We start from the raw sequence: 16,638 nt of genomic DNA, 5'->3' as shown, positions 1-16,638 counted from the left end.
GGTCAAGAATCTGACGCCTCTCCCGAGGCCTCCTAACGCACTCTGAGAAACCTGGGAAGACTTCCGGGAGGAATGACACCTTTGCCGAGACCTGCGGGGTGCAGAGGAATTTCCAGGCTAAAAAGCGCGCAGTGGTTCAAAGCCTTCTATTTGGTTGGACCGAGTTGCTCCCTGGATGCTCTGTCCTGCAGGGCTTTGGAGCCTGTTTAGAATGTGCATTAGGGCTGGAGTAACGGTTAAGAGCACTGGCTGCCTTCCATAGTTCCAAGGTTTCAAGTTGAGTCACCGTTCAAGTCCCAGGACCCACACTGCCACTCACAGCTGGGGACACGTCTACTTCGGCCTCCAAAAGCATTAGACATGCAGGCACACGATGTAGTGCACAGACTTGCAAACATACAAAAAAAATTTGGTGGTGGGGGGGGAGTAAATTTGGCTGGCTAAAATTAAAATGGCTTTAGGGGGAGGAGAATGATCGGATTAGCACTTTGTAAACTCCCTGGCAATGCACAGTTAATTTGAGAGCAATGGAGGGGAAGGGGGATACACAGTAATCTCACCTAATTGTGGGTGAGGAGGCCCTTCCATTTGTGGAAGGCACTGGAGAAAAGGCAGCCCTTGGATCTACGATGGGTTTTCAATATCTTCCGCTTTCCATCATTGGGCTTAAATATTTAGCAGGCATTGTCTCTTGTTAAATAAACAAGAGATGTTTGGGGAGGAGTCTGGGCTTCGGCTCTCTGAACATGCTGCTGGACTCAAACGCACAGAGATCTGCTTATGTTGGCCTCCTGAGTGCTGGGATCAAGGTGGTCAAGTGTGTATTTCAGCAAACAGCTTCCTCAATTTGGGCCCACTTTTCCTCTCTGTTTTTTAGTGTACAGAAGAGGGCGCCAGATCTCATTACAGATGGTTGTGAGTCACCATGTGGTTACTGGGAATTGAACTCAGGACCTCTGGAAGAGCAGTCAGTGCTCTTCACCTGTGAGCCATCTCTCCAGCCCTGCTCTTTTTTTTTTTTTTTTTTTTTTTTTTTTTGTGGGGTTCAGTCTATAACCCAGGTGGACTTGAGACACTGTAACTGGGCCAGGCTAGTCTCAAATTCTCTTATGCAGCAAAAGATGGCTGAACTCGGGCTGGAGAGAAGGTTCAGCCATTAAAGGCTAGGCTCACAACCAAAAATATAAGAGTTCGGTTCCCAGCACCCACAGCTGTCTCTCCAGCCACAGAAAAAAAAGAAAGAAAGATGACTGAACTCCCCCTGCCTCCACTTTCCAAAGTGCTGAGATTACAGCCCTGGATGACAGGCCTGTAGTGCCACACCTGGTTTACATCCTGCTGGGATTACAGCCCTGGATGACAGGCCTGTAGTGCCACACCTGGTTTACATCCTGCTGGGATTACAGCCCTGGATGACAGGCCTGTAGTGCCACACCTGGTTTACATCCTGCTGGGATTACAGTGCTGGATGACAGGCCTGTAGTGCCACACCTGGTTTACATCCTGCTGGGATTACAGTGCTGGATGACAGGCCTGTAGTGCCACACCTGGTTTACATCCTGCTGGGATCTAATCCAACACCTCATGCTGTAGTGGGTAGCCATCCCAGCATTGGCCTGGAAATTCCAACCCCCATTGAGGCTTCAGTAATGATCACGCCCACAAGGCGGGGCAGAGGAGGGAGCCGAAGACCGAGGAGCAGGAGGAGGTCCCTCGCTCTCTTGGTTCAGGGCTCTGGACGCTGGAGGTAGACCGAGCAGAGTTCTCCAAAGAACACCGCCGGACTGCACTATACCTTTGCCAGACCCTGCAACCTATCCCTTCATTTGTAAGTTACCCCACAAAATAAACCTCCCTTTTAACTACGTGGAGTGGCCTTCATAATTACACCAATATCATGCAAGCTGGGCAAGCCACCTGCCACTGCCCAGTCCTCCAAGGATTTGGTTTGTTGTTTTGAGACAAGGTCTGGTGTAACCCAGGCCTTCCTCAAACTGCCTATGTAGCCCAGGATGATCTGAAACTCTGATCCTCTACCTCCACCTCCCAGGTGCTGGGATTACATGACTTTGCCGCTTCACCTGGCTTTGTCCACAGGTGTATCTCAGTGAGCAGCCTCACCCATTCTTAGCCTACTTCCGTCTCTCTATTTTTTCTACAGAGACTGTCTGTAACCCAGGAGGACTTGAACTCAAGATCCTTCCTCTATCTGCTGACTGGTCTGACAGCCCCTGCAAGCCATTTTTTTGTCTTCTCTCTGCCAATCACAAAAGCACTATGTGCCTATAGAAGTGTGATTAAGAGGCAGAGCTTCAGCTAGGTGGTGGTGGTGGTACACGCCTTTAATTCCATCACACGGGAGGCAGAGGCAGGCTGGTCTCTGAGTTAAGGACAGCTTGTTCTACAGATGTTCCAAGATGGCCAGCGATACACTATAAAAACATAATTATTAAGCCGGGAGGTGGTGGCGCACGCCTTTTATCCCAGCACTTGGGAGGCAGAGCCAGTCTGTGAGTTCGAGGCCAGCCTGGTCTCCAAAGCGAGTTCCAGGAAAGGCGCAAAGCTACACAGAGAAACCCTGTCTCGAAAAACAAAAAACAACAACAACAAAAAAAAAAAAAAAAAAAAAACCCACCCATAATATTAAAGTAAAAGCATTTGTGTACCCGGTTCTGTCCCAGGGGTATATTTTTCTCACTGTCAGATCTATAAGAAGTGACGCTGGAGTTATACAGCAGCCCAAGGGAAGGCTGCTATCTTCTGTGGAGCAAGAAGAAAGCCCTGCTCATCTACATCCCTGGCTTAGCGAATTTCCTTTCCTCTCGTTTTCCTTGTTTGGTCGACTGGGTTTTTGTTTGTTTGTTTTGTTGTTTGTTTATAGTAGGTTCACACTAGATAGCCTACAGTGGCCTGAAACTCCCTGTGTAGCCCAGGCTTGCCTCTAACTCTAATTCACCAGTCTCGCTTCCCAAGTGTTGGAAATGCATCCAAGGTTCAGCGAACACAGTTATCCGCCACTATGCTCAACCTCATTTCTTTTATCTGTTACTTTCCTTCTTATTTTGTGTGGGTGCTTTGCCTGTATTTGTGTCTGTGTGGCACCTTTGTATGTGCCAGCAGAGGGCAGAGAGGGGCAGGGTGTGGACAGATCCCCTGGAACTGGAATTACAGGTTGTGAGCCGCCATGTGGGTGCTGGGAATTGAACCCAGGTCCTCTGGAAGAGCTGCCCGTGCTCTTGACTGCTGAGCCGTGTCTATAGCCCCAAGTTCCTCTCTCTTTGTCATGTCAAAGCAGTAGAGGGCTGGAATCTGGCCAAGCACTAGAGCTGTGGACAGCGGCTCCAGCTGGAACAGAGCTGCAGACACGGAGGACAAGACGCTGGCAGTTCCGGGGAGCCACACTGGTGTCATCCCAGTTGTAGCAGGGAATTTTAAGTGGTGTGCCTGGCCCTGGAGTATGTCACCTCTCCCCTGGACCTGTCCCCAAGGGCAGGTTTCATAACTTTCCATGTGTTTATTATTTTGGGATAGGTCTCATATATCCCACACTGGCCTCTAAGTATTAAAGCTGCCTTGAACTCCTGATCCTCCTCTTCCACCTAGGAAGTGCTGGGTTTACAGGCATGTATCACTATCATATCCAGTTTATACAGTGCTGGAGATCATGCCCAAGGCCTTATGCACACTAGGGAAGCACACTGCCAACTGAGTTTTAGGCCCAGCCTTCAATTCCATTCACAGACTGCAATCAACCCTGTACAAGCCGACTCCATACCACACGGCTTCCATGTACTTTTCCTCTCTGGTGCTGGGGTTTGTACACACATGTGCATGCCATAGCATGTCTGTGGAGGTCAGAGGACATCTTGTAGGAATTGGTTCCCTCCTTCCACCAGGTGGGACCTGGGAACCAAGCACAGGTTATTAGGCTTGGGGGCAAGCGCCTCAGCCACGGAGCATCCTGCTAGCCCATCCAAAAGCCTTTCTACCCAGGATCTTCTTCTGGGCTGTGTTGGATGGAGAAGTCCCTGTGACTGATTTGCTTTTCTGAGCTGTGGAGTACTCCTAGTGTGGAAACACGGTTGCACCCTTGGCTAATCTCCTGTGGGCTGTGCTCAGGCTGCTTCCTGTATTTTGCAATGATGTAATGGCATCATTTACCTTCCTTATTTCTGCCCTGTGTGAACAGAACCTAAGACTAAGAAGTGAATGACTAGGTCAAGGGTGATTTGCAGTACACATGCTCATACGCATTGCTTTGTTGTGCCCAACAGAGGAGTCTCCTCACTCCGGTGGCTCCTTCCCATCCTCAGATCCCCTGTGCTTGGCATCAGCTGCCTCAGAAACCTTGTGTGTCCTCATTCTATGGGGGGAGAAATTGAGGATCAGAGATGTGAGCACACCCAGAAAACAGACTTGCTCCCTAACATCCACCCTTGCTTCTCCCATCGTCTGCTCCCCCAGTTCTCCTTGTAGTTCCTGGGCTTGCTGTGGGACGTGAGGAAAGTTGCCCCTCACCCCTGTCTCTGATTAGTTTCCTCCACAGCAAGGTGAGGTCTGAGGGAAGAGGTCTAGCCGTCCCTTCCTCACCTGGGTCTCTACATCTGGGATGCTACAATGAACCAGGACATTCAAACTTATCAGCAGGTTTGCACAGAAGCCTATCATTCAGAAGTGGGGTGCATCTCTGTACCCCTGGCACAGACAAGACCTACACTAATGACCTACAGAGACCCCTGTCCTTAAAGAGTTCCACATCCTTGGCAGGCCCCCTCTCTGAGGAACAGAGCCTCACTTTGCCTTTTTGGCCACTTAGGAGTTAATGAACTGATTTGTTATTGTTCTGTTGTGAGACAGGATCTTATGTAGCCCAGGCTGGCCTTCAACTCTCTCTATTGTCTCCTGATTCCATCTCCAAATACTTAGATTATAGGCATGCTCCACAATAACTAAATTTGTTTTAGAGGAGGGCAATGGGACCTTAAAAATAGGCCTCTTTTTTTTTAAATTGAAAACAAGCTTTTTATTACCATGTTAATTATACATAATGGGTTTCATTATGACATCTTCAAGCATGTATATAATGTATTTTGATCATATTCATCCCAATTATGCTTTCTTGTCGCCCCCTCTGACTCTCCATTCTCCATCCCTCTTTCAACCTCAGCCTGCTTCTACTCTTGTGACTTTAATTTTTTAACTATTATTTTCTTTTATGTGTATGACTGCTTTACCTGCATGTATGTCTATATACTGTGCGTGTACCTGGTGCCCAAGGAAGTCAGAAGAGGGCACCAGATTCCTCAACTGAAGTCACAAATGAATGCAGGCTGCCCTGTGGGTGCTGGGATTCAAACCCAGGTCCTCTAGGAAGAGCAGTCAGTGCTCCTAACCAGTGAGCCATGTCTCCAGCCCTCACATCTTCGCATTTTATTTGTTTGTTTATTCATTTATTTATTTATCTGGGCGACCCAATGAGTTTAACTATGGCTACTTACAGGAACCTGAGTGAAGATGAGTTCCAGGAGCATAGGCAGCTAGCTCACCAATGGCTGCAGTGCTGAAGAAACTGTCTTTCTCCCTCAGCAACCATTAACTGAAATGGGCTTCCTTGGGCCCTGCAATCACGCCTTCTAGAATGACTGGAGGAGGCAACTGGCATTCTCTCAGAACTCCTTGTGGTTCCATCTCACGGAGCAGGTGACGTGGATAAACATGCCACATGCCCTCCTGAAGCCCTTTTCTGGGCTTCTGCCACCTGCTCGCCTTCTTGTCCTAAGGGTGCACTTTGTGGGTCTTACTCTCTCTGTTCTTTGTCATCTCGGGCCTCTCTGCCACACTGGCATCCTATGTCCCAAGTCTGTGGTAACTTCACCATGCTACAGACTTAACTGTCTGTCCATTAGCCTCCTGGGCTCTCACCCACAATAGCCTCAGTATCTTCAACTGACCATTCTCACGGCAGCTACCTTCTGGAATTGCTGAAGCCTGCTCGAGTTGGCCCAGGCCAACCCAAATGAAAAGCATCTATCCATCTGTGCAGCAGCCACTCCAAGCCACAGCCAGGTCTCACTCTGGGTCCCTATGCCAAGCTCCACCGTCCCCAGCCCCCTCCCTTCCTCTCAGACTCCAGAGTCCATCCTTTTCCTTCCAGGTCTATCTGCTGTCTGTTCTCTGCGCCCTAAGTTCTCATTCTTAGGGTAGTTCAGGCCTGTGGGGTCCACATCCCTTATGACAAATTCCAAGTTCTGCATCTCCCCGACTTGGACCATCACCCAGGCCAATTTGCTAATGTCCACACTTAGTGGTCACTGAGCACCCACGGTTTAATCCTGTAAGCAGCCTGGACTACGATCATTCTCACTCACTACTTAGAGCAGCAGACTGAGGCACAGGATGTGGTGCTATACTGTGTACCCTAATAAAATTTGTCTGAAGATCAGAGAACAGAACAAGCCACTAGATTAAACATAGAGGCCAGGCAATGGTGGCACACATCTGTAATCCTAGCACTTGGGAGGCAGAGATCTGTCTGGATCTCTGTGAGTTCAAAGCCACCCTGGACTACATGAGACTGATTCAGTCTAGGAGAGAAACAGAGCCAGGCAGTGGTGGCACACACCTTTAATTCCAGCACTTGAGATCTCATGCCTTTGCTTGGGAAGCACACACACCTTTAATCCAGCACTAAGAAAGACGTGATATGGTGGGCAGAGAAAGGTATATAAGGTGTGAAGAGACAGGAACTAAAGGCTTTTTGGCTGAAGCTTTTCAGCTGAAGGTTTTTTGGCTGGATCCCTTTTGGCTGAGGACTCAGAGACATCCAGTCAGAGGATTTGTGGAGTTGGGGAGGTGAGACAGTGTGGCAGTGGCTTGCTCCTTTGTCTCTCTGATCTTGCAGCATTTACCCCAATAGCTGGCTCTGGGTTTTGTTTTTTGTTTGTTTGTTTGGTTGGTTGGTTTTTTGAGACAGGGTTTCTCTGTGTAGCTTTGCGCCTTTCCTGGAACTCACTTGGTAGACCAGGCTGGTCTACAGAGTGAGATCTAGGACAGGCACCAAAACTACACAGAGAAACCCTGTCTCAAAAAACCAAATAAATAAATAAATAAATAAATAAATAAATAAATAAATAAATAAATAAAATTAGCAATTTGTGTTACAACAGGAGGCTACTCAACCAGCCCAGGGTCACACAGAGAATGAGAACGGACTGTGGGGTCTTCACATTGGTCTGTCCCTCTGGCCTGGATCATTCAAGTTTGCATGACTGATCTCCACTGTTTCAGGTCATTCGCTCCTGTGACCTGCCAACCTTTTGTTCCTTTGGAATTTTGAAGCATGTAGTTGTATTACCATTTCCAAAGAAATTCTTCTCTGGGCCAGGGGAGATGATTCAGTGGGTTCAGTGCCTGCATTTGAGACAACTGACCCCACAGCACCTGGGAGGCAGAGGCAGGAGGATCGCTGTGAGTCTGAGGCCAGCCTGAGCTACAGAGTGAGATCCAGAGGGGGTGGGGAAAGGCAGGCATCTCCTCGAATCCCTGGCCTGCACCTTTTTTTGTTTATTTGTTCATTTATTGATCCTTTGTGGATTTTACATCATACTTTCTGATCCCATTCATCTCCCCGTCCCCTCCAATCTGCCCTCTGCCCTTGCAGCGTCCGCCCACCAAAAAACAGACAAAACAGAAACAAAAGAAAAACAAAAAAAGACAGAAGGATCTTCTTGTTCTGGAAGCCTCTTGAGTCAGTTTATCTTTACTGGCCTGCACTTTGTTTTTGAGACAGGGTTTCTCTGTGTAGCTTTGTGCCTTTCCTGGAACTTACTCTGTAGACCAGGCTGGCCTCGAACTCAGAGAGATCCTCATGCCTCTGCCTTCCGAGTGCTGGGATTAAAGGCGTGCGCACCACTGCCTGGCTTCGAGTTCTTTCTAGACATGGCACGGCTCTGGGATGAGTGCATGTGTCTTGTCTCATGTAACCCTCATGTTTGTTTCTGAGTAAGGTTGTGTTCTGAGCCCCATTTCCCAGGGAAGACAGTGACTTAGTCATTTACAGGCTTCATCTCGGGGCCTCCTGACTCCTGCCCCACCTGCTCCATGTTGTTAGGTCAGGTCACTGCAGTCACCTGCTCAGTGGGTGTCTCACCTGCCTCCTGTAAAACACAGGTGACAGTCATCTGCTCCTGAGACCCCCGAGACTCCAGTGTTGCCTCGTAATACACTGGGCAGGGCTTCTGAGGGTTCCTGACATCATCTGCTCAGGGGAGAGCCTCTGGTGATAGGGCCTTCCCTGGGGGCTGCAGTGGTTACCATCCTCGAACCTGGAGGCCTATTCACCCACAAGAAAGCAGGAAAGCAACACAAGGTTCCTGGGATCTCCTACCTGAAAGGCAGTGGTCTTAGATTCGCAAGCACCCCCTGGTGGACCTTTCCACGCCATGGTTGCTTCCCTCCAGGACTTCTCAGCCCCAGGCCAGGACCTGAGCAGGCATCTGGCACTCTTCATTACCTGGTCCCCAGCTCCCCTAGTGGGTAGAGTACAAGTGACTCACAAGTTGAGGTGCCTCTGGCCAAGCCAGCTCCACCCATCTGTAGTTGGACTGTAGGCCCTGCTGGGAGGCTCCCAAGGCCTCTCTTACCCTCTCCACCAGGGGTGGTTTTACTCCATAGGCTCCCACCTCCATCCAGAGCACAGCCCAGTAACCTTCCTGGGCGTCCTAGCTGGTCTGTCCACTACAGGGCTAGCTGGACTCCCCTTGTGGGTTAAATAACAACTAGATGGAGGTTAAAGGTGAGCAGCGGGAGGGGGTAGGTGGAAGGAGGGGTATATGGGAGATGGCCAAACCCTTAGGGTGGCCTTCCTGCCCAGGGGAGACTGGCTCTGCCTGGCTTCTTCTAGCTGTCCTTGTTACCCTACCCTTGTAGCTGGACCCATTTGGTTCTTGTCCTCCCTAGCAGATGGTGGAGCCAGACAAGGGGGTGCAGGTACAGCATGGGGGACGAGGTGACCTTGAGTGGAGCCAGACAAGGGGTGCAGGTACGGCATGGGGGATGAGGTGACCTTGAGTGGAGCCAGACAAGGGGATGCAGGTTTGGCATGGGGGGACGAGGTGACCGTGACCGAGTCCAAGTCCACTAGAGGAGAGGCCTTGTTTTACCAGCTTAGTCAGTCAAAAAACAAACAAAAAAACAAAAAACAGGGTTGGGTATTTAGCTCAGTGGTAGAGTGCTTGCCTAGGCAAGCCCAAGGCCCTGGGTTTGGTCCTCAGCTCAAAAAAAAACCTAACAAAAAAAAAACAAAAACAAAAAAACCCAAAAAACCCCAGGACACATGAAGCAGTCCCTAGACTGCAGGGGACATCAAGAGAATGAGTCCAGGGTTTTCCTAGTGTGTCCATAACTCAGTCTTCCATGTGTCAGATTAGCACAGAGCTGACACTGTCTAAGAGCTGGAATAAGACCCACGACTCCCTCTGTGGTGGTATTGTGTTCCCAAAATATTGTGCACCCTAATAAATTTATCTAGGGTCAGAGAACAGACAGCCACTAGATACAGAGCCAAAAATGGTGGCTAGGAAATGGCTCAGAGCAAGCCATAGCAGAAGCTGGGCGGTGGTGGTGCACGCCTTTAATCCCAGCACTTGGGAGGCAGAGCTAGGCGGGATCTCTGTGAGTTTAAGGAGACAGCCAGCATGGAGACACATGCCTTTAATCCCAGGGAGTGGGGGGCAGAAAGAGAAAGATATATAAATAAGATGTGAAGACCAGAAACTAGCAGCATTTGGCTGGTATTCAGGCTTTGAGCAGCACAGTTCAGCTGTGATCTATTTGGATGAGGACTCAGAAACTTTCAGTCTGAGGAATTGGCGAGGTGAGGAAGCTGTGGCTTGTTCTGCTTCTCTGATCTTCCAACATTCACCCCAATAACTGGCCTCAGGTTTGATTTCATTAATAAGAACTTTTAAGATTCCTGCTACATCCCTTCACAGATGGGGACAATAAGCATGTCACATCAGGCTATCAGGGTTGGATAATGAAGCAGGCCCAGCTGCTCCCTACGGTGATGTTGGAGGAGAAAGGGATAAGGAAGGGGATGGCTTAGCCAGCTGCTTCCGAGACTTCACAGAAACCTGAAGTTCATGTGTGTGTGTGTTGTGTCCATCACACTGCACATGTGAAGGTCAGAGACGAGACAACCTGGGGGCTCCGGGACTCAGTTCATCTGCTTGGGTTGCCGGAATGGAACTCAGGTCAGGAGGCTTGGTCAGGGGTTTTCACCCAGAGCCCTGTCAGCTACCCAGCAGAGTTTAAGGCCTGCTTCCTGCTTATCACATGGGTGAAAACATTAGCTAAACAAGCAAACACAGACACATGAAGGACAGAGCCACACGCTCGCCAAGTTCAGAAGGCTGTGGCCGGGGCTTGTGCCTGTGCCAGCCTCACTAGCCTGGGGCTCTTGCTTCCACAGCAAACCCGATTCCCTCAGCTGCTCTGTACTTTCCTTAGTCTACATTTTGAGGGCGTGGTGTGTGTAATGGATGCGTGTGTGCACACTTATGCTCGTGGGTGTGTACAATGCTCACATGTGCTCGTGTGTGGAAACCAGAGGTTGACAGGTGAGATCCTCAACTGCTTTTGTTTTGAGACAGGGTCTCTCACTGAACCAGGTAATTCCTGACTCAGCCCGACTGGCTAACAAGCCACAGGACTCTTCTCTTCACCTCAGCGCTAGGGTTAGCGCCAAGAACTGCTTTGTGTAGGCGCTGGGGGTCGAACTCAGGCCCTCACGCTTGTACAACAAGCACTTTACTGACTGAGAGGTCTCCCCAGTCCTTTTTTTTTTTAGTTTGAACCTACCGGAGCGTGAGTTGCAGGGGGATAGGGGTAGGCCCTTGCTGTGTTCCCAGCCATAAAACCCTGTAGCTAAAGCTGCAGCTGACATTCCTCACTCCTGTGATTTCAAGTCTGAGGGTTTATGAGCCAAAGCAGGCTTGGCGGCCTTGGCCCCGCCGCCCACCACCACTGTAGCTCACAGGACACTAGCCAACCCCAAGCCCAGCACAGTGGCTTTGCCTTCTGAGGTGAGAAATGCTGTGGAGGTACCCAGGAGAGAACAAGACAACCACCTACAGTGCTGAGCAGTAAAGAGTTAAGATGGACAGCGTCCTGGCCAACCCAAATCCTAGGACAAGAGCTGAGGATTAAATGCAGAAAATACAGCCACTTACTGAAGAAAAAAAATCGACTTTTAATTTTAACTGATAAAACTGCATCCAGGAATGTCTCTGAACTGAAGAAACACAATAAAATTATCCCTTTGAAGAAACCAAGAGTTATCACCAGCCCCATGCTCCTGAGGTCTACGCCAAAAGTAGCCCATTTCTGAGGTGCCTGTCCCTCAAATTTCTCATCCCCAAGCAGGCTGGGAATGGTGAGGGGGCTGTCCCCTCCTCCCATCGTGCAGGGAGCTCTTAGAACGTCACAGTGGGTGAGTCTCTCCCACCTCACTTCCTGTCCAAGCTGAGACCCTCCAGAGAGGGGCCGGCAGGCTGGCCCTGGCACCCTCCAGGTCTCGCAGCCAATCTTCCACTCCAGTCCACTCAGGCAGCTGTTCTAGTGCCCAGGGTGGGGAGAAAATTTACTAGAGAAACATCTCAAACGTCCCATCATGTCACATGTCCCAGTCACACAGCAGAGGGGCAATCCTCCACCACCACCTATGAAGAGCCCTAGCGCTCAGAAGACGCGCTCAAATTCCGTCTGGTTGGTAGTGGCTGGATTTCGGCTCTGGTTGGTGGACTGCTGAGTGATCTGGCTGCCCTTACGCCGTGGCGGTGCCAGGTACTCAAACATAGAGGTCAGGTGGGTAGACAGCATGCCCTTGAGGTCTGAGGGCATGGGGTCTGACCAGAAGAAGTCGTGGTTGAGTGCGTCGTCACTGTCAATCCGTTGTGCAGGGTCGAGCACCAGCAGCTTGTCAATGAGGTCCAGAGCATAGGGGTCACGTACGTAGGCCTTCAGCCGGTCCTTCACCTTCCGCTTCTGGCCCTTGACCAGTTCCAGCTTTTCAAAGAGCTCATACTTGTCCACATTTGGCCACACCTGAGAGAGGTGCCGAGGAAAAAATGGGGTTGGAGGGGAAGAATGCTGATCTAAGCCGCCGGGGTGCGGGTTTACTAAAACCACCTCTCCCTCATGTTCCCTGACCCCCACCCCAAAGAACCAGATGTCTTCAAGATGAAAGCAGTGGTCAATCCAGATGTGGCATATTCCTAGTGTCTGGGCATTTTAGACAAGTCACCTGGGATAAGTGTGCCAGCCCCTGCTCAAGGACATTCCTGCTCCCCAAAAAAGCTTTAAATTGCCCCCCAAAGCTCATGTGTTGTAAGGCTTGGTCTCAAGCTAGTGGTTCTATTGGAAGGTGGTGGAAACTTCAGGGAGGTGGAAGCCAAATGGGAAAAGGTATCCCATTAGGCATGTTGAATATGGTTTGGTGGTAAGCCAGTGTGCCACCCTACCAACCCCTGCTCTTCTGCCATGACATTTAGCAGCATCTCAGCACCAAAGCAAAGGCTAAGCAAGCATGGGCTGAAGCTTCTGAACAAAAGCAAATCTTTCCGCTTTTGATCCCAGGCACTGCCACAGCAACAGAAAGCTAATACAACACACCCATAAAACCAACAAGAAAAAAAAAAAAAAGCCAGGCGGTGGTGGTGCAGGCCTTTAATCTTTAATCCCAGCACTTGGGAGGCAGAGCCAGGCGGATCTCTGTGAGTTCGAGGCCAGCCTGGTCTCCAAAGCAAGTTCCAGGAGAGGCGCAAAGCTACACAGAGAAACACTGTCTCGAAAAACAAAACAAAACAAAAAAACCATCAGGCTCAGGAGTGAGATAGTGCCCATAAGGCCCTGAACGGCAGGCCCCCGTCCTCCATCAACCAGCCTCTTCTCCATGAAGAACTGACTTCACTCTTGACCATGCAGTTTGGCTACATACCTCTGGGGTGATGGAGCCACAGAGCTGGCTGATGAGGGCAAGCTGGTGTTGCTCGGTGTTACCCTGCATGATAGGGCTGCGAGTCCACATCTCTGCCATGATGCACCCAGCACCCCACAGGTCAATGGGCGGGCCGTAGTCCCGCTCTCCTGAGAAGAAGAGTGTACCAGGAGGGCCCTTTAAGCCCCAGGGCCTCCTGAGACTCGATGTCCCAGGGCTGACGGCTCAAGAGGCCCCGGCAATGGAGGCTGCGGCCAGGTAGGTACCCGGCCCCTGCCACCCTCTGCTCGCTTGGGAGTCCTCACCGAGCAACAGCTCCGGGGGCCGGTACCACAATGTCACCACTCGGTTGGTATAGCGGTTGGGCTGGCTGTTCTTAGCTAGGCTGAACGCGCGGGCCAGCCCAAAATCTGCCAGCTTCAGGACCCCATCCCGGGTGATGAGCACATTGGCAGCCTTCATATCCCTGTGCAGGATCTGCAGGGAGACGAGAGAGCTCAGTGAGGTGTCACAGGGTCCTTTAGTCCCGGCCACACAGCAGTAAGGACAGCGACACCCCCAGTGCTCCCCCTCCAGCCCCCACCTTGTTCCTGTGGATGTAGTAGAGCCCGTTCAACAGCATCTGCATCACCCTCTTGATCTCAGACAGTGTGAACTTGACTAAGACGTTGCTCAGCAGCCCAGCAAGGTCATGCTCACAGAAGTCAAACACCAGATAGATGCTGCCCTTGCAACGATTATAGGGGGAAGCTGATACAGAATGAGTGGGGAAATGTCAGACCTTCATCCATTTCATTCTTCCAGTGAACTCCCAACCCTCCAACCCACAGTCACCCATGAGTGGTCATGAAAGCACCAACTCCAATGAAAAAAAGACCAGAGGAACCTGTGTGGTAAACCTGAGCCCAGAGGAGGCAATTTAAGCACATCTACCTCAGGGGGGGAAACCAAGCCTTACTTGGTAAACCTCATTAGCTCACAAGATCCAAGCAGCACACCTTTGGTTCGACAAATCTCAATCAGGTTGACCACGTTCTCATGTTTTAGGAGTTGTAGAATCTTGATTTCCCGCAAGGCCGTGATGGGGAACTAGGGAGGAGACAGAGAGGACTCAGTCAAAACCGAGTGTGCAGAAGACCAAGGAACTGGTCAAGGGTGAGGTCCACACTAAGGAACAGAGGTTGAAAGGCAGGTGAGAGTATGGTTTCTGTGTGATGGTGCCTATCTGTAATCCAATCTCACTACCCAGGAGTCAGACAGCAGAACTGCCCAAGTTCAAGACTGGCTGGGTCAAGATCCTGCCTCAAGAGGTAGGGAGAAAAAAGTTGTATACATAGATCTGCAGTCAGCCTTTGCAAAGTATAAGATAAGTACAATAATAAGAACATCTCAAAGAGCTGCTAGATTTTACCATCTAAATCAGGCTGGCCTTGAACTTGTTCGTGAACCATCCTTATCTTTCAGCATGAGTGCTGGGATTACAATCATAAACCTCTATGCCGGGCTAGGAATTTATTTCAGAGAACCCAAACAGGAATAAAGTCTCTATCACCAACACCAGTGGGTAAAGATCAAGAAACTTCCTGGAACTAGAGATAGCCGAATGGTTAAGAACACTGGCTATGGCCAGGTCTAATGGCCCATGCCTTTAATTTCAGCAGATGCAGTTGGATCTCTGTGAGTTCGAGGCCAGTTTGGTCCACACAGTGAGTTCAAAGACAGCCGGGGCTATTCAGAGAGAGCCTACATCAAACAAACACAACTTGTAAAGACCCCGTTTCAAAAACAAAGAAACAGACAGACTGACTGACAAAAAACACTGGCTAGAGGACTAAGGTTCAATTCTCAGCACCTACATGGTGGCTCACAACTTGTTTGTTTGTTTGTTTGTTTGTTTGTTTTTTGAGACAGGGTTTCTCTGTGTAGCTTTGCTCCTTTCCTGGAACTCACTTGGTAGACCAGGCTAGCCTCGAACTCACGGAGTTCCGCCTGGCTCTGCCTCCCGAGTGCTGGGATTAAAGGCGTGCGCCACCACCGCCCGGCGGCTCACAACTTTTTAACTCAAGTCCCAAAGGCTCTAATACAGCTTTCTGGCCTCCTCAGGCATGAGGCAAGCATGTGGTACAGAGACATGCATGAAAACAAACATTCATACACATAAAATACAGTAAAAAGAACTTTTTTCTTTACCAAGAAAGTGGTTGGGGAGGGACAGCACACTTTCAAAACATAGCCTTGAACTTAATCGCCTTTTAAAAGGCCTGTGCAGGCATTGTCTCTTCACACAAAACAAAAATGAAGTTAGGCTAAGGGTGTTTAAAAAGGCGTGACTTCTGGAGTTAACATGCACTGCATGCAAAGTAAAGGCTCCCTCACTTGGCCCCGCCAAACTTTGCCACTTAAAACTCAAAGTGGAAAGCCAAATTCCTTGTTATATGGAAGATCGCAAACTACTAGGTATAAACAGAACCTCAGCACAAAACCGTTTGAAGCAGGGGTGTGAAAGCCGACCCAGTTTGGAAGGCCCGCCCAGAGAAGCATACTCACCCCTTCCTTCTCATTCTCCATCAACACTTTCTTCAGAGCCACCTTCTGGCCCGTCTGACGGTGCTTGGCTTTAAACACTTCCCTGCAGGCACAGAAAAAGACCCCAGAGACTCCATCAGGCATTTCCGCAGGGCTCGCCCCTCCCCCACGCGCAGGGGCAGCAGCAGACCAGACACAAGGCGGGGCGCGGCCGGGAACTCGCCGCTGCTCTGCACCCCGCGCTTACGGTCTCCCTCCCAGGCTCTGCGCTCTCCCCTCGGCCTCCCGGAGATTCCGCTCACATTCTGAGCGCCTTTCGGGAACCCCTCCCCACCCCCATCCCGGGCCTCAGGCTCCTCCCCGCCAGTCAGCTCGGTTAGGCCGGCACCGTCTGCGGCGCGGCCTAGCGGGACCAGGCAACAGCCGGGGAACGAGAAGCTTCCGGACCACCTCGGTCCGGGCCCCAGACATCCCGACGTCTGTCCTGGAAAGTGCAGGTCCCGGGCTCCCCGCCCCACGCGACCTAATCTTACCCGAATGTGCCTTGGCCGATCTTGGCAAGTTTCTCGTATTTGGTGACCTCATCGCAAAACGGGCATTCCACTGAGTCGTACTGCTTGGCCATGGCCGCCTCCAGCGCACCGCCGCCGCCTCCAGCCGCAGCTCCCGCCGCTCCCGGTCCCGCCACACTCCAGGCCCCTCCGCGGCCGCGCCACTTCCGCCTCCAAGGCCACTTCCGGCCTCGAGGTGCCGACCCCGCCTCTTCCGGTCTCCGCCCGCCGCCAGGCCCCCTGGGACTTGTAGTTCCCGAGAGGCCAGGGGGAGCCGGAGCTGCAGAGGAGCCTCCGCCGCCGCCACTACCCCCGCCTCCGCCGCCGCCGCCAGTGCTGTTGGCGGCTCCGATCGGGGGCGCAGGGAGCCGTGGCGCTGGGGCTGGGGCTCGCGGCGGTGCGTCCCGCTGCATTGGCCCGGGCCGCGCTGCTGCCGAAGCTGCTGCCGCTCTGGCTCCCGATCCGGGGCCAGCCGCAGTGCCCTGCTCCTCCTCCTCCGACGGCGCCGCCTCCGCCGGGCTGCGCGGGGCGGCGGGTGGGGGGAGGAAGGCCTGGGGAGGGGTG

At 51.3% G+C, this 16,638-nt stretch overlaps 1 protein-coding gene across 1 annotated transcript; it reads right to left on the bottom strand.

Moving 5' to 3' along the window:
• Positions 1-11,227: 11,227 nt before the first annotated feature.
• Positions 11,228-16,546, bottom strand: Cdk9 (cyclin dependent kinase 9). Its single transcript, XM_036183763.1, has 7 exons — positions 16,057-16,546; positions 15,545-15,626; positions 13,996-14,086; positions 13,581-13,747; positions 13,303-13,474; positions 12,998-13,146; positions 11,228-12,105 (listed from the first exon to the last, which is right to left on the bottom strand). Exons 1-7 carry the CDS (start codon positions 16,485-16,487, stop codon positions 11,740-11,742), a joined length of 1,458 nt encoding a protein of 485 aa, XP_036039656.1. The 5' UTR covers positions 16,488-16,546; the 3' UTR covers positions 11,228-11,739.
• Between the last annotated feature and the right edge of the window lie 92 nt (positions 16,547-16,638).

This window comes from Onychomys torridus, chromosome 4, assembly GCF_903995425.1.
Source record: "Onychomys torridus chromosome 4, mOncTor1.1, whole genome shotgun sequence".
Classification (NCBI taxonomy): Eukaryota; Metazoa; Chordata; class Mammalia; order Rodentia; family Cricetidae; genus Onychomys; species Onychomys torridus.
Note: the sequence above shows the minus strand (reverse complement) of the source record. Positions and strands in the feature narration are given on the sequence as shown.